The 22,816-nt window shown below is 35.5% G+C and overlaps 2 protein-coding genes across 3 annotated transcripts in view; one reads left to right on the forward strand and one right to left on the reverse strand.

Moving 5' to 3' along the window:
* Positions 1–1,038: 1,038 nt before the first annotated feature.
* prtfdc1b (phosphoribosyl transferase domain containing 1b) lies at positions 1,039–15,725 on the reverse strand. Of its 2 annotated transcripts, XM_077215292.1 has the most exons (9): positions 15,573–15,725; positions 15,260–15,366; positions 13,864–14,047; positions 12,433–12,498; positions 9,826–9,843; positions 8,651–8,733; positions 8,420–8,466; positions 6,821–6,897; positions 1,039–1,888 (listed from the first exon to the last, which is right to left on the reverse strand). In XM_077215292.1, exons 1-9 carry the CDS (start codon positions 15,618–15,620, stop codon positions 1,841–1,843), a joined length of 678 nt encoding a protein of 225 aa, XP_077071407.1. In that variant the 5' UTR covers positions 15,621–15,725; the 3' UTR covers positions 1,039–1,840. The 2 variants fall into 2 exon arrangements, with proteins under 2 accessions (XP_077071407.1, XP_077071491.1); XM_077215376.1 differs by lacking the exon at positions 9,826–9,843.
* Positions 15,726–20,102: 4,377 nt separating this feature from the next.
* gpr158b (G protein-coupled receptor 158b) overlaps positions 20,103–22,816 on the forward strand; it is a 44,788-nt gene continuing 42,074 nt past the window's right edge. The window contains exon 1 of the mRNA XM_077215168.1: positions 20,103–21,270. Within this exon, the coding sequence (XP_077071283.1) occupies positions 20,372–21,270 (899 nt within the window). The 5' untranslated portion in view covers positions 20,103–20,371. The remainder of the gene's footprint in view (positions 21,271–22,816) is intronic.

Here is a 22,816-nt window from a genome sequence, read left to right on the forward strand (position 1 = left end):
AGTTGATATAAAGGCAAATTGTGGCCAATGTCCTAATTAGGTGCCGTTTGCCTGTAATTTTAGTATAATCTCTTGTATAATCTGTTTCTCAAATCTACTAACTCTTTTTTGACTGTAACAACTTCTCAAGCTACATTTACCAAACTTATCACAGTCCTTCAGTCTGTTTTGACGTGGGAGGTTTAAATATGGCCTATGCCTCATTTCTGATGATCTAAATCCAAGAAACTTCTGTTAAAATATCTGACTGCAATTCCAGCTATGTCCACTAAACTTGGCACAGACCTTCAGACAGTTCTGACTTTAGCACACTACTTTTTTTCACATACTGTTGTTACTACAGTACATAGGGAAGTACACTCTTAAAAATAAAGGTTCCAAAGGGGGGACCATTTCAGTGAATTAAACTCCATTTTTTTTTAGTGTGTAGAACCTTTTTCTACTATAAAGATATTTTGGTCCAATGAAAAAGTTCCATGGATTTTCATGGAACCATAAGAGCCAATAAAGAACCTTTTCAATGCACTTTCAGATGCTAACACTGTACAGATCTTGAAGTATCCAAATTAAATAATGTCTTTATAAGCTTAAAACTTCAAAGCCCTTTAAAACATCTTTCAGGATATGATTTGTCAAATCAAAGTTTAAGACTATAGCGACAGACATGAGTATGATACTACTGTCATACCTGTTGTGCATGACTTTAGGGTGCTTTTACAGGTACACCTGAAACTGGACATTGTATCTGACAGAAACGCACCACATAATTCCCCATGCACTGAACACAAGCAGCAGTCAGACAAGCAAAAGAGGCTGGGCACAGGAAACAATGAACAACAGACGTTACATAACACACACCCAAGCAAACTCTGTTCCACTTCACCCAATTGTGTGTGTACAGGTGTGCGGCGTGTTTGAGTGTCTTACTGAAGTACGACTGCTGTTCTCCATTACAATACCACAGCAAATGATCCATAACAGGCATGCTTTCATTTGCATTCTCTGACACAGAATGCAAAAAAAAGTGATGTACATAAATACAAATGCATAATATTTTAATGTTGTTAAATGAAGAGGTTATAAAATGTATAAACATTTCACATGAATGTAAACTTGAATAAAAACAAATACATTTCACCAAAGTTGGCCAAGAATTTCTTAAGCTGTAGTTCACATATTATAGCGTCTGAAAGGCAATTGCTGATGAACAAATATACTGTGAATTAAATATACTTCTCACAATACAAGTAAACAACTTCCCCTTATTGAATGGAACACAATTCAATTTACATTGTGATGAAACCCTATTATGAAGTAGTAAAAATGAGACGCATGGAAACACCCCTTAGTCTTAAAGGGATAGGTCACACAAAAATTACAATTCTGTCATCATTTACACTGTGAAAAAAGTGTGCTGCCTTAAATTTGTTAAGTAAAATTTAAAATCTTGCCTAGTTAAATCTTATATAACGTCATGTTTAAATTGGTTAAAGTATTGCTTAAAGTAATTGAAAAACATGTTTGTATGACTTATTTTTTTTACAGTGTAATCACCCTCATGTCGCACCAAAACCAAAAGACTTCTGTTCAACTATCTCTTTATTGACTAAATAACATACTAACATACAGAATACTAATAGTAGTATGTCAGTATGCTATTTCTGCAGTATGTATACTGTGCAGTATTCAGCCAGTTGTAACCCAGTACTCCATTTCTAACTTAGCCAATTAAACTGGTCCATATTGAAGGCAAGAAGGAGGATCGTTTGAGAACCGTGTGAGATCCATGGACCCCTTCCATAAGCATTCAGATACTCATGCAAGAGTGAGATCATCATCTTCAGATCTTGTATTTCTGTTTCCCTCCGTCACTGATCACGCAGATGTGCTGTGAGAGGGGGGAGAGAAAGATAATAGTAAGCCATTTAAGGGGACAACCGCAAAGTACAATAATGTACACAAAGACAGCTAAAATGTTCATTACCCATTAACAAAGCTGTCAGCAGATTTCGAAATAGACATAAATGAAGAACTAACACTGTTTACTGGCCAAGAAAGCTTAGTAATCAGGCGAAGTTGGTCTCTAAATGCCCAAATATCACTACTAACCGAAAGATATCCTCAAAAATGACTGATTTATGACACTCATGTTATGTTACACAAAAAAACACTCCTCACATTAAGATGCTTGACTCACAGTCGATTCCAACAGATTTTGGTCCCTTTAAGGCAAGTAATTTCACTTGGCGGCCATCTTTGAAACACCTCTCAGGCAGCTGTTTCAGTTGGACAGCTCCTTTATCTCTTTTTGGACCGGGAAACATAAAATTCTCCAAAGCTGTTCACCAAGCTTACGATAGATTTTCATATTTGAAATCACCAAGGAAATCTGACAACAACGGTTTCATAAATGTTGTTTCTAAACGCGCAAATCATGACAAAACTGCATTTTTTGCACTGTTTCTGTAGCAACCAGAGCTTCTAAAGGCCACAGCAGTGACTACAGATATGTACACGAAGATCCCACATTCAGCCGCTCCAGACACGTCGGCACGCCCGCCATGTTGCAGCGGTCAGCGTGTTGTTACTCACACACTGTAAAACCAAATAGTTGTTCTAACTAACACTTTTTAGTTAACTTTACTTAAAGTCGAATAATTAGTTGAACTTACTTAAAACAATTTAGTAATCTGTACTGTTTGCATGCTATGCCTTCTTTACTCAGAAAACCCAAGTACACATTACTTGACCGGTTTGAGTACCATTTTAAAAAAGCAACAAAAAAAAAACCAGGCGGGGCAAATGGTTTTTGAGGCGGGGTAAATCTTAATAGACTTTTCACTCATTTCTTCGACTTCTGCAGTCATCGTTCTTCTTAGTTGCATACGCTCATTTTCCAGTCATCTTGAATGTTATTGTCAAAACAACTAACAATTTTGGGAGAATGTCACATAAGTTGACTTCATGAATACATGTTGATTTCCTAAAATTTCTCACCATTATTGTGATAAGTGTTCCCTTTGGTTGGGCACTTGGAACTTCATTCATATTATTTTAATTTTCTTCCAATTGATGCAGGAATGCAACATGAAATCAGTTATTTGATTTCAAACAGTTGTTATGTATATCGTGTGCTGCTACCTTGGCCAGGGCTCACTTGTAAATGAGATATTTATCTCAATGTGATTATTTCCCTGGTTAAATAAAGGTTAAAAAAAAAAAGTGAATATATATATATATATATATATATATATATATATATATATATATATATATACACTATAGGCTATATATATATATATATACATACTATATATATATATATATATATATATATATATATATATATATATATACATACATACTATATATGGATTTACATTATTTCAATGTTTTGAATGAATGTATTAATGATATATATCATTTCATTATATATCTTTTAACATTTTATTGCTAACACTTATAGCATAAACTTTTAATTGGGTTGATATATATCCCCTCTATATTTGTGACAATATCTTGCAATTTTGCTTGAGTCACACACAGACTTCAACATTCAGCATGCAAACCACAACAATGGTAACAATTTTTTTTTAAATTAATTTAATTAATTAGATCATTACAATTTTATTTATTGTCTCTTGTCAGAATAACCCCAATAACGATAGCAAATACAATTTAATTGTAAAATAAAGCCAAAAATAGTAAAACAAAGCAATTAATTTATTAATGCCGCAATGCACTCTGTGTTGTTGACAAAACTTAAATGGATTAAGTAAGAAGAACTTGATGCAATTAAGTTATGCTTAATTAAATTAAGGCAATGAGTTACCTTGGTTACCTATAAGTAGATTCTACTTATCCGGGTTTACAGTGCAGTAAGAATCAATGATGTGAAACCACCGCAATCTAAATTCCCGAAGAAATGGGATAACCTTTCACAGGTGAGAATATGTTGCTTTGTGTTTTTATATGTATTAACTCAATATTACATGTTTTTACTACAGTACTTTTAATGTTTTTTTTTTTTTTACTATTGTTAACTTTTTGCCTTCGTCTTCATGTATTGTTAGTTTAGCAAAATCCTCTTCTGTAATCTATTTCATATCATATTCTTCTGTAATCACATGTAATTCATACATGTGATGCGTCTAACAGACGCTCAAGACAACTTGCTCTCGAAAGTTCACCGACCGCTCCATTATGGCTGACAGCTTACATTTAACTGCACATTGAAACAGCCGCTAATGAGGCATCTATGGATATATATACATATATATATAAATGGCAGTGACGTGATGACTTTACCAATCTGTGATTGGCTCTTTTATATAGAAGGTGGGACTTATTTTGCATTGGACTTTCTCCTACTAATATGAGTGCACATCATTGTATATCTAGGCTGAATCCAAAATCGCCGCCCCCTATACCCTCAAATAGGGTGTTATTTGAGGGGACAGCCATTTGTAGTGGTGTCCGAAACCATAGTGGATGTTATTGAGTGCTCTTATTCAATCCCACATTGCACTGCAATAACGAGTGTACAAAACCGATGTACGCTCAAGGCTGTCTGAATTGGCTCACTCCTTTTCATTCACTCCTTCAAGTGAACAGTATTAGTGGACTAACATAGGGAATAGTCAATAAGGGTTTAGGGGGCGATTTCGGATTCAGCCCTAGTCTTTGCTTGGGTGTTAGCATGTTGTTAAGCTAATGGTGCAATACACTTAAGCATAAAAATACACAATATATTAGACAGTCTACAATTTTAATTAGAAAACTTTATAAATACTTTTGGGTATTGATATAATAGAAGAATAAAGAAAATTTTTCGGTTTTCGGTTTGTTGATGTCAGTTAATGGTTAAATCACAAGCAGTTAAAGAAATAAAATATTTTAGGTTTAATTTAGTCTTTTTTCTTTAAAATACAATAATTTACATTTTCAGATTTAATTACACAACATATAAAAAGTTTTGGGGTCAGTATTACTTTTTTAAAGAAGTTAATATTTTTATTCAGCAAGGAAAAATCAAATTGATAAAAAATAACAGTAAAGACTTTTGCATTGTTACAAACGACTTCTATTTTAAATAAATGGTGTGTTTTTACTTTCTATTCAAAGAATCCTGCAAAAATATTAAAATGTTACAAAAAATATGAAAGGGATAAGTTCAACCAAAAATGAAAATTATGTCAGTATTTACTCACCCTCATGTTGTTCCAACCCTGTAAGACCTTCGTTCATCTTCGGAACACAAATTAAGATATTTTTGATGAAATCTGAGAGCTGGATCACTCCTCCATAGGCTTCTTGAGGGATTGAACTTGACGGCCTCGAAAAGTTATTAAAGACATCGTTAAAATAGTCCAAGTGACTACAGTGGCTCAATCTTAAGTTTATCAAATGACGAGAATACTTTTTGCGCGCAAAAACAAACAAAAATAAAAAATAACGACTTTATTTCAACTATTCATTTCCTTCTCTGTTGGCCTCTAGTCAGTTAACTTGGTGTAATAGCGTAGAGCTACGTCACACGTAGGCTCACTATTGGCCGACTCTGGTCATGTGTGTGATGCGTGGGACGTACAACAACAGAAGCTTATGCTGTTAAACTAGTGAACTGACTCGAGGCCCACAGAGAAGGAAATGAATAGTTAAAATAAAGTCGTTATTTTTGTTTTTTTGCGCACAAAAAGTATTCTCGTCGTTTGATAAACTTAAGATTGAGCCACTGTAGTCACTTGGACTATTTTAACGATGTCTGTAATAACTTTACGGGGCCGGCAAGTTCAATCCCTCAAGAAGCCTATGGACTAGTATGGAGGAGTGATCCAGCTCTCAGATTTCATCAAAAATATTGTAATTCGTGTTCCGAAGATGAACGAAGGTCTTACGGGGTTGGAACAACATGAGGGTGAGTAAATACTGACAGAATTTACATTTTTGGGTGAACTATCCCTTTAAGCATGTTCTCATCATAATAAGAAATTCAAATCATCAAATGATGCTGAAAATTCAGCTTTACCATCAAAGGAATACATTTAAAAACAAAATGAAATATATTAAAATAAAAATGTAGATATTTTTAAATTTGTAATAAGTTTAGTTAGTTTTTACTGCATTTTGATCAAATACATGCAGTCTGGATGAGCATAAGAGACTTCTGTCAAAAACAGACTTCTTTTTTCTGCTAAATGCTTTCTAGGTAGGCAGATCACAAGATTTTGGACCGTGCTGCTGTCTATGATGTATGCATGTGAGAGATAGATACTAGATTGCTGGATAATTGAGTTGAACAGCCCCGGGCATTCTCTGAAGTGGGTGTCATTTTTCACAACAGCTCACTTACCCTTAGCAACCAGCCCTCCAAATGGAGACAAATGGACAACTGTGCCGCTGCAGTGAGATTTTTCTTCCTAATTCTCACCATGCTAATGCTGTCCGTCATTTCACGCTTTGGGTAGACATTACAGGCTTAGTTCAGTAATAGTTTAGTTCAGTCGCAGTTCAAGCAAGCAAACTCATTTATGCTTCAAAGAGAAGTTCTGTGCATTTCTCTACAGCAAGTGTGCGCCTCTGATACGCTGATCTCACACCAGTTGTCACTTCTAGACTTTGGAATTAGTAGACATATGGAGCGAGTCCCTTGTTTGGGGAGATTCTTTCAATAAGCTTTCAAAAAGCTCTTTGCCAAAAGTGACAAACGATATTTAAGAACACCTTTTATACACTGAATTAACATATCAGCATGTCACTTTCAGTCAATGTAACATTTAACTGTTTAAATGTAGGTATATATAGATAAAGGGGCTCTTACATTGAGATCTCTAAAGTATTCATTGTAATCCAAGGCATAGCCAACCACAAAACGATTGGAGATCTCAAATCCAACATCTGGAACAAATAGCACATAAAAGAAAAGGAAATGTTAATCTGTTCTTGTGATATTTTGGGTTTTCAACAAAAAAAATGTTTTGTGGGAAACAACAAAAAACACAACAACAGTCAGGCAGCTTTAACCCTGTAAAGCCTGACATGACATAACAGTCATAATTGTTTTAACTTATCTAAAAAATGGTTTGCCTATGTGTTTTTGTTTGTTAAGTATTATATTTAAAGCATCAGGCTTTTATGGCTCATATTGTAAGATATAGAGCTCATTACAACCCATTAATTTTATTCACATGTCCACACTGAGCAAAAATATGCAATTTGGTGCAGTTGCTGACATTTATATGGCCAAAAAGTATGATGAAATTCTGATCTTCAACTTGAAATAATCCTAACAATGTAACAGTAACTGTTATGTTAATTATATGAATTTCAGTAAAGATTCACGGCAAACCAAAACCCGAAGGTGCACATTTTTACAATTATACTAAAAGGCCTTTTACTAGCTAAAAAGTATGTCAATCAGATGACAGAAGACATGTACAGTGCCTAGCATGAGTGAACACACCCATGCTAAAGTTGACTAAAAAGAGGAATAAAAAATCATCTTTTGGAAATTGATCATAATGCCTTCATTTAAAAAATGAGGAAAAATCCAACCTTTAAGGACACTAATTTTCTTTGTGAATGAATAATGTATCATAAATAAATAAATGTTCTTCCTTAAAATACAGGTTGCATAAGTCAGGACACCCCTATGTTAAATTCCCACAGAGGCAGGCAGATTTTTATTTTTAAAGGCCAGTTGTTTCATGGATCCAGGATACTATGCATCCTGATAAAGTTCACTTGGCCTTAGGAATTAAAATAGCCCCACATAATCACACATCCTTCACCATACCTAGAGATTGGCATGGGACACTTTCCATAAGATCATCTCTCAATGCAAATCAAACCAGCTATTAGCCTAACTGAAATAACACCATGCTGATCTCTAGGTATGGTGAAGGGAATGTGATGATGTGGGGCTTTTTTAATTCCAAATGTCAAGTGAACTTTATCAGGATGCATAGTATTCTTGATCCATGAAATAACTGGCCTTTAAAACTAAAAATCTGCCTGCCTCTATGGGAATTTAAGATAGGGGTGTCCTGACTTGTGCAACCTGTATTTTAAGGAAGAACATTTATTTATTTATGATACATTATTCATTCACAAAGAAAATTGGTGTCCTTAATGGTTGGATTTTTCCTCATTTTTTAAATTAAGGCATTAAGATCAATTTCCAAAAGATGATTTTTTATTCCTCTTTTTAGTCAACTTTAGCATGGGTGTGTTCACTCATGCTAGGCACTGTAGTAGATTGTGTACAACAGGATCTTCAGCAAATTTTTGATCATTTAGAGGCCTGTGTAACAAATGATACAGTAGGCTTTATAGAGTTAAAAAAGTATATTATACAAGTACATTATTATACAAACAAAATTACATTAGCCATTATAAAGAGTTTGTAATCATCACTTACAGTCTGGCAGATAACCTGTCCCACTAGGCACCCTTTTCACCAGCAACCTGTGACAGATACAAAACAAGCCCAAAGAAAAAAACTCAATATGCGCAAGTCTAAACCAATAATATTAACATATCAGCATATAAACACAAACATACACAGTCCTACTGTACTGACCAGGTAAAGGAGACACAAAAGTATAGCTAAGGCCTGTACTAATCGATTAGTCTGTTTGGACTGACTTACCCAGCTACTTTGATCATGTTGGGCTTGAAGGTTTCAACGTGATCCAGCAGAGTTTTCATGGTCTTCCCAGTGTCCACGATGGCCTGTGGGAAGGAGGACACTGAGATGAAGGCAAATACAGACGGCTTTCACACACTATCAGCTTAAGAAGCACACTCGACAGAACTTAAGAAGTCTTGGCATTGCATGAAATAAACACTAGAATGCTAGAGTTCACTGTACTGTAAAATGTTTTATCAAACGTTACTGTAGTCAATATCTATAAGTCACAATCATTAGGGTTGGTGTAGTATTTTGTCCTACCACCCACTATATTATATTATATAAAAGCTTGAGGTTGGTAAGATTTTTTTAACATTTATGCAAAGTCTTATGCTCACCAAGGCTGCATTTACTTGATCAAAAATACGGTAAAACAGTAATATTGTGAAATATTATTACAATTTAAAATAACTGTTTTCAATTTCAATATATTGTAGCCTGTTTTGTAATGTATATTTTATCATTTATTGTGGACACTGAGAAACATTTTGTCCAGGAATTTCTGATGAATAAAAAGTTCAAAAGAACATTTATTTGAAATATAAATCTTTTGTAACATTATAAAAGCCTTTACTGTCACTTTTGATCAATGAATGCATCCTTGCTGAATAAAAGTATTAATTTCTTTCTTTTAAAAAAATAATTCTGACCCTGCATTGTTTTAATCACAGAATCACTATACAGTACATGCAAATATAATACATTTAATGTAGGTCCCTTTTAACGGCATGAACTGTTTTTACAGAAATGTGAACGTTTACATACTTTTGTAGCTGTATCAGACTGTAAACAAGATAATCAGATGGATTGAAACAAGTGAATTTATTATTTAATATCAAACAAAACTAAATGTAAGGCTCATATGGCATTATTAAATGCGCAAAGTTAGCAAAAAAAAGGCAATTAAGACTGAAAAAACAATCATCTAGCCTCTAAGTCGTATGGAATGAACGCAGCTTGAATGCTTGGATAAGTAGAGGCACAAAATGGTACATGCTTGACTGACCAGGGCAGAAAGCAGAGGAATTTGCTATAAAGCATCTGAAAGGCCTCTATTTATTTGAAAGGATATTAAAGTGATTGAGGGAGTGAGTTTATCCAGACAGACAGAGCTCATCTCACAGCAGACGTACCTCCACAATCAGGACGTTCTTCAGTACATGTGAAGAGACAGACAGGAGATGCGTGACTGAATACACTGAACGCTCACGTCAACATCACAGCATTCAACAACTCACAATACGAAGACTGTTTAGGTTACAATAAGGGTGGGAAAAAGGTCATACTGTGTTAGAGTAATGACAATTACCACATGAAATAATAGGAATTACAAAAATAAAAGTTAAAGGTAAACTATGTGGATACATTGTCCTAATGAGAATTTGTGTGTATGTACGTATTTGTTTTGAATATGATTTAATTCGGGGTTAACGTGACCTGTTTCCATGGGATTTACCCTTGAGCTATTTTAAACAATTATGTGATGAACAGCCATGAACATTTGTGTAATGTTTCTTACTGTGTAGACCACCAAATAAACTACACTGCTTTATGGACTATTTCCAAAGCATGCATATTTCCAAGATTATGAACGGAGTGGTTTCATATTCAGGTGTAAATAAAAAAGACAAAAGATCTCTGTCTGTATTAAAGACTCACGCACTGTATCACAATCCTGAGCTCTACTGGGATATCCAATTACTTGAGCAACTGAGTAAAACAATCCTCTTACTGAAGAATTAGACATCATAAACCTTTGACAAACTGTAACCACTCCGTCATGTCTAGCACAAGAGCACACACACATGCATTCAGTTATAGCAGAATCAGTTAATGAAGGAAAAAAAACCTGGTTAAATGAATTTAAGGTTCATTAAAATTATAGTTAATAAAAAAAAAAAAAAATTTAAATATGGGCACCATTAAATACAAATAGTGCAATTACCCAGAGAAAACGGTATCATTATTAAAAAAGGTTTTACATTTTAATGAAGGGAAAATTGGATAATGAATGGAAAGATTGGAAAATAGCTGCAAAGTCTCTTACTGTATGCTCATCAAGGCTGCATTTATTTGTTTTTTTATTGTTGTTCTATTGTAATATACTTTAAAAATCTGCAAAGATGAATGTGATGCAAAGCCATTAATCCAGTCTTCAGTGTCACATGATCCTTCAGAAATCATTCTAATATGTGATCCTGGATCACAAAACCAGTCACAAGTCACACGGGTATATTTGTGATAGCCAACAATACATTGTATGGTTCAAAATTATCGATTTGTCTTTTATGCCAAAAATTATTAGAATATTAAGTAAAGATCATGTTCCGTGAAGATATTTTGTACATGTCCTACCGTAATTGTATTAAAAATATATATTTTTGTGAGTGGATGCAGCACATGATGCTGCAAAAAGTTGATTTTTTTGCACCCTCAGATTCCAGATTTTCAAATAGTTGTATCTCGGTCAAATATTGTCCGATCAACAATATTAATTAACAAACAAATAATAACTAACAAACCATACATCAATGGAAAGCTTATTTATTCAGTTTTCAGACGATGTTTAAATCTCTTTTTTATTTTTTATTTAAGCCTTGTGACTGGTTTTGTGGTCCAGGGTCACATATGCCGATTTTCATCAATGTTGCTTAATATTGTTTGGTAACCAAACAGTTGATGGACCCCATTGACTTCCATAGTAGGAAAAAAAATACTATGGAAGTCAATGGGGTCCATCAACTGTTTGGTTCATTCTTCAAAATATCTTCCTTTGTTTTCAACAGAAGAGAGAAATTCATACAGGTTTGAAATAACTTGAGGGTGAGTAAATGATGACATAATTTTCATTTTGAAGTGAACTATTCCTTTATGTGATTAATTTACCCCAAAACAAAAGATAACATGTATTATAATAATTTAAAAAATCCTATTCTTCTGTGGTCCTGAATGGCAGGTTTGTTTGAGCTGCGCCCTCTGCTGTACAGGAATGAATCTGCATTTCCTTCAGCATGAGGCATATTCATTACACTTTTGGTGTGAAAAGGTCTTTAAGTTTACTCAAAATAGAAAAAAGTAACTGTAAAAGTAACGTATTACTTTTAAAAATCCCTAACACTGTGTGTGTGTGTGTGTGTGTGTGTGTGTGTATGTATGTATATATACACACACGCAGAAGAATAGGATGCATATACTGTATGTATGTATGTATATATGTAGGTGTATATATATATATATATATATATATATATATATATATACACATACATACACACACACACACGCGTCAATACAAAAACTTCTCACTTTATTATTCTATCATTTTTATATATTTAACTCAAATTCTGTTTGTTTGGACGGTGGGGAGAAAATAGCAAATAGATGTGTCTCGTCTATGTATTGAAAATATATGAATGTGTATATCATATAAACATTTAACTTTTGCATGTCTTCCTTTGTGTTTCACACAAACAGATTAGTCAGTTTTGACCATTTACCTTTCAAAAACTACATTTAAAGTAAAATTTCTTACAGCACTCCTAACTTTCATTTTTGCCTTATTAATTTAAATAAAATGTAAAAGGCTTATCTCAAGAAAGTATGTCAAGGTTACATTCAACCTCAAAGTCAAAAAAAAAAAAATATATATATATATATATATATATTTACATTTCTCATAAAAAACATTTTTTGGCATAGTTATTTGGACAGGTTTGATGAAAAGGCTGAGAATGTTTTACCTTTCCATTCAGCACAGACAGGTTATCTGCTCCTACTATGTGTAGATCTGGAGTTGACTGGTCATTCTGGTTGGAAATCAAGATGAACAAGTCAAATATTATTAGTATTATATTTCTTGTTTCATGTAAAAAACTAAAATCAAAATGAAACTACAAAAATACAACATTTAGTATATATTTACTGGGACCAATGTGTCATGGAAATACTTGTATTATCTACTTTCAATATTGTGACATTACATCAAGTTAGTTACATACTATTATTATTTAATGAGTAAATGGATGAATAAGTGGATGCTTTCTAGACAAAGCGATTTAACATACAATAAAAATTCTCCTAGATCCGCCTGGGTTTAACAACTATAGGCTTTAGTTTGACTGCAATGTCAGCAATACTGAGAAAAAAATGCCTTCGGAGATGATATGGGAAATCAACTGACAAACAGGGAGCTTGACAAATATAAAGTCATGACGCCCTCTGTTGACTAAAAACATACAATGCAGTCAACATTCATCAACAGCAATCACATTTTATTAGTCAGAAATGAAGCAGAACTGGAGAGAAACTAGGCCTTTGCAGATACTTGAGTGACCTGCAGACATATTATTAGTTCTCAACATGTCAAATAAGACCAGGAAACTGTAGTAAGAAAATATACACTACTGTTCAACGGTTTGGGATATGATTTTTTTTCCTGAAAGTAATTAATACTTTTATTCAGCAAGGACACATTTAATTGATCAAAAGTGACAGTAAAGACATTTTAAAAAATGTTAAAAAATATTTATTTTTCTAATAAACGCTGTTCTTTTGAACTTTCCATTAAATAAAAGAAATTCTGAAAAGAAAAGTATTTTGGTTTCCACAAAAATATTAAGTAAATATTAAATATTAATATAATGTGACACTGACGACTGAAATAATGGCGGCTTTTACCATTATAAATGGAATAAATGACATTTCAAAATATTTTAAAATAGAAAACAGTTATTTTAACTTGTGATAATATTTCACAATTTTACTGTTTTTACAAAGAAGCTTTGGTGATCATGTGGATGAAAGACTTCTTTCATGAAATAACAAAAAAAAAACTTACCAGCCCCAAACTTTGAAATGCTGGTTAGTTTAGCTTTTGTTTTATGTCTGGCTTCGCATAGCAATTCACATGCATGAAGTAGATGATTCATTAGCACTGTGAAGCCATGCTGAGATAATCAGAAACAAAGTGGCATTTGTAAAAGTAAATCGTTGTGTCTGTGTGCATGTGTGTGAAAGAAACTTGTGATTCATCATATGATCCAAGCAGTTTTTGTGGTTTCAGTTTTAGCATAGAAAACATTTAGGAAAATCACTTTATATTTGCTCAGTACTCAAATTCAGTGCAAAATGGAAAAGCAGGATCAAGAACACTAAACTCCAAGCGCGCTCACCAGGTAGCTCTTGAGACGTATGAAGTCCACCCTCATGGGAAGGGTCTTGTTGGAGTTTCGGCACAGGACTTTGATGCAGTCCACCAGGTCAGCACAGAACTGAAAACCTCCCTTCAGCACACACAACACCACAATGTCATGATCTCCAAGATCTTCCATGATATTCCTTGCCAGTCTCTCGGTCCTGGAAGAAACCCATGACAGCACAACAAAGTCTAACTGTCCATTTTGATCCAAAAATGTTAGGTTTTCATATTGAATTCTCAGAAAAACAACAACATTAAGGCCTCTGTCTATATGCTTCACAGGCAAATATTCCTGGTCAAATAATCCTCAAGGTATCCAATTTGAAATGTATCCTCATAATTTAGAACCATACCTAAGCAACAAAACTTTTTTTTTTAGAACACATAGTTCACAACATGACTATTACCAATAAATCCCCTGACTTCGGATTTACAAACTATAACTTATATAATTTTCGGTGAGATTTTCATTACAAAGATATTATTCGGACAGAACAATTAGACCAAATAACACTCAAATACAAATTTAAAAATTCTTTAGAAATGTCTACTAATACAGCAGGATCTTACATAACTTCTTATTCTTATCTTATATAATTATGATCCTTTAAGATGGGGATCAAATTCTGATAGGAATCCTGCACAAATTCCTTTTTTTTTTTAAAGGATGTAAAACGCTGATTTTTCATTTCACTAGTAAAACTATAAAGATGACAAGCTAACAAGCATGTAATATAAATGCTTATCCAAAGTCAGTGATAATTGTAGAGTAATTGCAAAATGAACTCACGTCCAAATTAATTGTCATTAACCTCACAAAAGGAAAGGCAGCAATTCATTGCATCGTTAAAATGTAGCCTTTTCCCACGCAATTTTAGCAAACATTTGCTAATATAAAAATAAAAAGATGTTAGAAATTTGATAGAATTAGAATGATGAAACGTTAGAAGATGTGTGTGCAATGTGCATATATATATATATATATATATATAAACACATACTGTATATAAACAAACTTATGTTAAATGTGATTAATTAATTTGACAGCACAATTATAAACTTAAACACAGAAGCATTATGCTGTAAATCACTGTAGTTCTAAATACGGCAAATAAAGGCATTTGAAATCTCAGAAAAGTTGCATTGCTGAAATGTTTTTAAAATGTAATATGAAGTCGAATCTATTAAAATATAAAGCTAGCTTATATTAAAAACATTGTTACATTTGTTCATATGCAGTAGGTTCCAAAGGTCTAAAAATATTTGGAAAAATAAAAAAATAAATATAGTCTGGTCTGGTCTGCATGGTGGACGTCATCGGTAAGTGTCTTCCAATATTGGTAATGGCGCCTTAATTACATTTGCAGTACCTGTCCATGATAACTCCATGTGGGATGTAGACACAGTCCAGATCCTCAGAGTAATGCTCGGGATAGGTGAAAAGATCCAGCGGGTACCCGGGCCAGTCATCTGGGATCTATAAAGCACAGTTGAGCTGAGCCACATGCAATTTATTTTCACGTGTTACAAAGTTTCAGCACCGTGTTAGCTACTTCTACTGTATGATTACATCGTTTCCAATGAAGTGAAAGCCGTCAGCTTCGGAAGGCTACACACTAAAATGAGTACACTAGATGAGTTACGTAATTTCTTTTACGGTGCTTTTAGTTTTTGTGCACAAACCACAATTCCTTTATCCGTGTCTGTTTGTTTGCGTTCCCATCCTGCCATGTTGGATTCCTTCAGCTCGTTGATCTACAAGTTGCCTTATAGCCTACCCCGCGAATGAATCGAACTCTCCTCGCGTCCCGTCCACATCGGTATTGTTGATGACGTCATCGGTAGCGCACAGAATGGGTGTCACCGGTGGCGGAGCTTGGCGTATCGGTATGTGGGTGCAAGTGAGAAAGTCTGGGTTTCGTGTAATCCCTTGCTCTTGTTCATTATATATTTATCTTAAGTTCTTAATTATGTATTATTTAGGCCTATATTTATCTTAAGTTAGTGACCGTGTCAGCTTCACTGTTCAGTTGTCCAATTAAAAGCTGTGCAGTGTGGATCACAAGTGGGGTACGTCAGAGTCATGAGTGGAAATCAGCCAATGAGAAGGAGGTGCAATGAATGCAGCGGTCCACTTTAAAACCTTACACATAGTATATACTATAGGCTAGATATCCGTTATTTCTTTTACTGTCTATGGTTATAGCCAACCGTGCTGATTGCTGATTGTTCTTTTTTACTTTCCGTAATTAAATAAAGTCTCTATTGCTTGTCTGCTTTTCACTGAATTATGCATTCAAATTTGTCCTCACAAACCTGGCTGGAATAGCCGAACCTGTTAATTAAGTGTCCACATACTTTTTGGCCATATGATTTCTATAACAATAATAATAATAAAAAAATCGTTAAAACAATATAACTATTATACATGTTTTAAATATATTAAAAATAATAATCAAATAATACAATTTTAAATAATAAAAATCGAATAGCCTACTTTAACTGATAACATGTTAAAATTACATGATTACAAAATATTTTTTATGTTGATATAAATGCTCTTTATGCTCTGTTTATGTTGTGGTTTGCAATAAAATTATTGATGAAATGCAAGGGTGAAGACCATGCTTCACAGTTAGCCTACATGAGGTTCTTTTTCTCAAATGCAGTGTTTGTTTTTTTGCCAAACATGTGGTTTTGTGGCCACATTACTCTAGACGGCCTGTTCTTCGTGAGGACCTTGGAACTACATTGCCTTGACATTTTAATTTATTTTTTTACAAATTTTTTAGAACCTTTTTCCATGCTGACATTCAGACCAGATATGTACATGGGTCGACTCTTAAATAGCTTCAAATTGGCTATAAATAATTGGCAGCAGTTCTTTAATCTTGGCATGATGGTGCCATCATGGATCATGCGTGGTAGCTGTGCTTATGATGAACTCAGACTAATTTACTGAGGTTTACCATAGACCAATAGCCTTTCGCTTTACTCATGTTTTCATTTAATTCAAATATTATGCACTTCATGTAGGCTAGTGATAAATATAGGGATGTATATATTTTTTTTACACAAGAAATTGCTATTCCTGTTTATTTACGCTGTACAAAACATTATAGTTCCATTTGTTAAGTTATGCTGCCATTTCTTAGCATTGCTGAAATAAGCCTAAATGTCATAATGTTGAAAAAGCTGCACTTTAGACTGGGGGTGTACAGATTCACAATATTGTATATAGGTATTATATATGACTTTCTATTGCCTTTATTCTGAGCCAATTGATGAATCCCGGCAATAGGTGATTTCAAGGTTAACTGTCCTTGTGGGTATATTTTGATGTCCCTCAATATAATCATAATAGCCACAGGATGCTGCATAGGCCATAATATTTTACAATATAGGCAAAATCTAAGCCACACATCTCTCTCTCTCTCTCTCTCTCTCTCTCTCTCTCTCTCTCTCTCTCTCTCTCTCTCTCTCTCTCTCTCTCTCACACACACACACACACACACACACACAGACAGACACACAAGCTATTATAATTTCAATTTATTGTCATTAAAAAGGAGCATAGCACAATTACTCTAATTGTAAAAAAAAAAAAAGTTAAAACAATTTTCTGAAATGTATATTTCCTGCATGAATTATAATGTAATTCACTTACATTTCACATATCTGTATAGTACTTAGCAGTAAAATTACACATATTGTCATTTTTATTGTCATTTCTATCGTATATTGTCAGGTAACTTAACAATTAAAACATTTTACTTTACAATTTTTACATTGAAATGACGAACATTACTGAGCAGTTTCATAAGGTTTAAAGGTCATCAACTGAAGTTGCAATGAAACGGAACTTGCGGTAGCCTTTTCTGCCCTACTGTGACGTTTATTCGAGTGAAAGGGGTTCGTGGGCTGCGTTCCAGACGCACTTGCGAACTTCCCTAAGCACAAAATCCCTGCTGCCATTTTGAAGTGTGTTCCACTTCGTGAAGTGGACGAGGGAAGTTTATATGGACAGACCCTTGCTCCCTCGATTTTGACTGAGGGAGTAAGTCTTCTTAAAATGTATACACTTCAGGCAGCTCCATATACCACAATGCAACACGATTGTGACGTCAACGCATATTGCATTTAATTTAGGCTACCCCACCTCCATATACACTAGATGTCGCCTTGGCTATGGCTGTTCGTTGGAACGAATGCGTCAATAGAGTTGCCATCATGGGACAGGGGAGCCTAATCGTCATGAACGCGATTTCTAGTTGTTTTGGTCCGTTCCCATGGTCAGACATGTATTTATCATTGAGTCCAGAGAAATTTAAAAAAAATTACAAAATTTCACATTCTTGTCAAATGTAATCCCTTGCTGTCTGTCTGTTTTTAGATTTCGTTCGTGTGAACATCCATACGCAGCACAAAAGTCCGGCATCATCCATGAATTCAGCGTTGCCTAGCTACTTCCTATGACAAGACCCCTGTTCCAAGATGGTGGCGGTTTTGACGCATACTTAGAACCCCAAGGCGACATCTAGTGAATAGGCTATCTATGCCCCACCACACTAACTCTATGATATTTTTTTTTTTAATTAAACAACTCAAAAACACCTATATACATATAGAATGCTGCATTAAACAATTTCGTAAGGAAAATAAATAAATAATAAATCAACCCATAGTGGATTCCAAGAGAGACAAGGGCTTAGCCCGCTCCAATAGGCTTTATGCCCAGCTACATACTTCCTGAACTTCAGCCAGCTCCTTTGTTTCCTGTCTTCCATTATTGGACAAACTGATTAATCCAGGTGTGCCTGACCTCATTAACAATAATCAGACACACCTGGGTTAATCAGTTTGTTCAATAATGGCAGACAGGAAACAATGGAGCTGGCTGAAGTTCAGGAAGTAGTGCAGCTGGGCATAAAGCCAATTCAGCCTATTGCAAAGGTTCTGCCAGTAGTGGGCACTAATGCAACGTAATCAATGGCGTAGCTACATCCGAGTGAACGAAGCAGAGGGTGAAGGGCATGAAAATTTTAGACTGGAACGCAGCCTAGGACAAGGGCCGTTTCTCAAAACCAAGAATGCAAAGAACGGACTTGTGTTCTTGGGGAGAACGCTCTTGCTAGTTGTTCTTGGAAGAATGAACTTACGAGGTGACGAGCACACAGAAGCTGCTGACAGTTTGAGACGATGTGTTCTTGCTGGTATTGCGCAATACCACCGCACAGCGTCGTCTTCAGTACCCAAACATAACAAGAATTATTGATGATAACAGCCAGGTTTTTAGCATGACTGGCCCGTTGGCTCGCTAGCTACACCCGCGTGCGCGTATGGAGATTCTTCACTACCGAAAATGTTTGAGCATATTTTCGATTCGCCATAACTTTTCGTAAAAATGGCAATATTTGAAATCTACACAGTAGATTTCTCGCATCAAATGCTCTCAGAAGTTAATTTAGTGATGAAATAGCATACGAAATTGTAGAAAAACGACTTCGTTGTTCTGCCTTTCTGCTCCCCGCTCCTTCCTTGAATGCCGAAATGAATTCTGGGATATTTCTGCCGTCAAGTTCACACAAGTTACCAACCGATGCATCCTCGGTAAAATGGGCGTGTCAAGAACACTTCCGGGATTTTTAACCGTTCTTGCCAAAATGCAAACTTGTGTATTGAGACAGTACTTGGGCAGCGACTGATGACGTTTCACAAGTCCACAAGCACACAAGTACAGACAAGAACGCATATTGAGAAACGGCCAAGAAAAAAATGTAGGTTGACTTTGAGAATTGATTGGATGGTTGTGGTTTGCTATTGCTGTGATGTCATGTGAGTGACAGGTTGTCCCGCCCTCACGCCAGTAAACACGTCAGAGAAGAGAAGTCAAGCGGGAGGGGAAGTTGTTTTAAATAAAAATTAAGAGGGCACATTAATAAAAATATTGATGTGCATGGATAAATCATAACAAATAGGCCTAATGCAATATTCTATTAAAAAATAAGAATTGTCCATTTTGATTCCATGACGGCTTTAACCCTATAATAATGTATATGCAACATATTCCCATGAGAACATACCGTACCAACATCCCTTGTCTCTCTTCACCCCACCCAAGTGCACAAGATTGGCAGGGGCGAAGACCATTCTCAAGTCTCCAGTAAGGGAAAGAGGCTTTTGGAAACAATCAGCCCCCCGCCAGCTCCGAGCGAGCATTCGTTAGCCTGCTGATGGGAGTAGTGAAGGCTATAGTAGCCCACCGCAGAAACGACTCTGTAGATATTTGCCACAGTCGATTGCTCTTAAATCTACACGCATGAGACTTGATGCGTTCGATCCACAGAATGGCCGTTTATCTACAGACGTGGGTGGAGTGGTCGGTGTGTGTATTTGTCTGATTGAACCATTAGAGTTTAGTAACTTTTGAGAATGCGCGTCTGTTTACGTTGAGCTGTGAAATGGGCGCACTTATGAAGTGAATGTCAATGGAGAATGTACACGGTCCTTGTTGGCGTCGAGGAATGGATGCATTCCTGCTCTACCTTCTTCTGCTGTTGGGAAATGCGAAGGGATCAAATTATGGCTACGTGGAATGGTCTGAGAGCGATAAAGATCCTGAAATCAAGGCTAAATATCCGATTTATAGCACCGGGGAGACGATGCACCAGCAGACGACCATCTCCAACACCTTTAGCACCGAGCGAGCGGCGGTGGCGCACAAGCTCGAGGAGGATCTGCCGCGGGTGGTCACCGCTTTCCTGCACACGGGGGACTCATCCACCCTGGAGCATGTCAGTTGTTCACGGCGGTATGAGCTGAGCAGTCTCCGCGGTGGAGCTCACGCCGCCTCGCACTCCTCCCTCCACGGCATCCTCGACACCATGGCGCACGCCACCAACTTCCTAAACATGCTCCTGCAGTCCAACACATCAAGGGAGCAGTATCTGAGGAGGGATATCCAGTGGTACCACGCGCTGGTGACGAGTATGTTGGAAGGGAATCCTAAAATCCACCGGGCAGTGGTCACATTTCAGACGGATTCTCCAGAGGCGCCTGGTCCGCAGGTGTTCCTCCAGGCGACCAGAGGCCAGGAGCGCATAGTGCTTCAAGATCTGTCCACCTCCGCGCGCCATCGCCTTAAAAACAGGACGTCTGAGTCCGACTGGTACAACGAGTTTCGGGACCGAAAGAGACCCCAGCGGCTGGCCAAAGGTCGAGGCTTTCCAGCAGCCCAGGGCGGATATTTTCTGGACAGAAGTCATGTCAAGTGGTCTGCGCCCTATCTAGAGTGCAAGCACGGCAGTTTTGTGCCGCACTGGCTCTTAACTCTCTCCGCAGGTTTTTATGGCTTGAAGAATAACACGGCGCCAGAGTTTAGGTAAGACAATGTTATCTATGTTGCTATTGTTTGATTTAAACTTTATTATTATTATTATTATTATTAATGAGACTAAAATGTCTGGCTCAACTCATCAGAGCTTTAAAAATACAACCACCAAACTCGTGTCAGACCTTTAGACTGATCAGACTTACAGTTTTCTAAAAAATTACAATCAAAACTAACTAACTAAATAAATAAATGCATACATACATACATACATACATGCATACATACATACATACATACATAGTACATTGATGAATGTTCAAATTACCTATTAATCTATCATTTAATTATTTCTAAGATCTATCTATCTATCTATCTATCTATCTATCTATCTATCTATCTATCTATCTATCTATCTATCTATCTATCTATCTATCTGGTAACCTTCAAACTTTAAAAAATACTTCAAACTCAAGCATTTTTTGTGGTCAGGCTTTCTTTCTTAAGCCAACATCAAAGTTTGTCTTAATTAACCTTTTTAATTGTAGCAGTTATACATCAACACAGACTGAACCACAAATTCAGATTTTGTAACTCACAAACTCCAACTTCATGTTTATGTAAGACAAGTTTTTAGTTTGAGCAAATACATTAGATTTGTATACTCTATGCAATAACTTTGCTAATGTTTAGATCAGTTATTCACATGGTATGTTGAGAAGAACGGGGTAATTTCTCAGAATTGGTTTATTAAGTCACTTTGTGTTAGTACATAACCAGAACCTAAACATTTCCATAAGAAAAAAAGATTACCATATAGTTCACTGAACGTGTTGACGTATTATGTGGGTGTCACAATGGAAATACCATTTAGTCGTATCAACAAAAAACTCAACAACAACAAAAAAGCTTTTTGGCTGAACATGATTCAGTCATGGACACTGTTCTACCCAAAAGACTTGAGAGGATTCTCGTATGAATGGATTTTATTTTGTAAAATGATTTTACAGACAAAATAAATAAGTAAACCCTCAACAAGCGCCGTCTCAAAGTTCTTTGGCGTAGGCCTGCTACGTCACCTACAGGTAGCAAAAATAGGAGGGTAAGATCAGTCTTTTTATGTTTGATGTCAAGGTATGATTGGCTGCGCGAGATTATAAATTGATGACGTGGCATTGGAGTCTTTCTGGTAGAACCTACGTTTAAACTTTCATTTTCATGTGATTTAAATAAGTAAACCCCAATAGAATCAATCATACAACTAACTTACTAGAATCAATAGTGTTAATTTAACATGAATGGATGGTTTTAGTTTAACTTTAACTTAAAGAAGTGGTTCTAAATAATCCTACAATTAATGCTTCTTGTTTAGTCCTGTGTTTTATTTAACCTTTCTTATGTGTTCAGTGTTGGCAGTCCAGATGTGATATACTGGTTTCATCCAGAGCACTACCAAAGAGTTTTTATTGATTTATTATTAACGCAATTTAAATTGTTGTTAGCAGATCCTCAATTAAGCAAAAAGCTGAACATTCACCACAATGGTAACCACCAAAACCACTAACATAACAGAAACATTTAAATGCCATCATAATAG

This window comes from Siphateles boraxobius, unplaced genomic scaffold, assembly GCF_051911475.1.
Source record: "Siphateles boraxobius isolate OS27281-9 unplaced genomic scaffold, OSU_SipBor_1 1, whole genome shotgun sequence".
Lineage (NCBI taxonomy): Eukaryota > Metazoa > Chordata > Actinopteri > Cypriniformes > Leuciscidae > Siphateles > Siphateles boraxobius.

Coding starts and splice junctions, on each gene's coding strand:
- prtfdc1b (XM_077215292.1), bottom strand. CDS start 15,620: ATGGCAGGATGGGAACGCAAACAAACAGACACGGATAAAGGAATTGTG. Junction 6,898..8,419: donor GACAGGTTATCTGCCAGACT/GTAAGTGATGAT, acceptor TATTTGTTCCAG/ATGTTGGATTTGAGATCTCC. Junction 1,889..6,820: donor AATACTTTAGAGATCTCAAT/GTAAGAGCCCCT, acceptor CCCCTCTCACAG/CACATCTGCGTGATCAGTGA.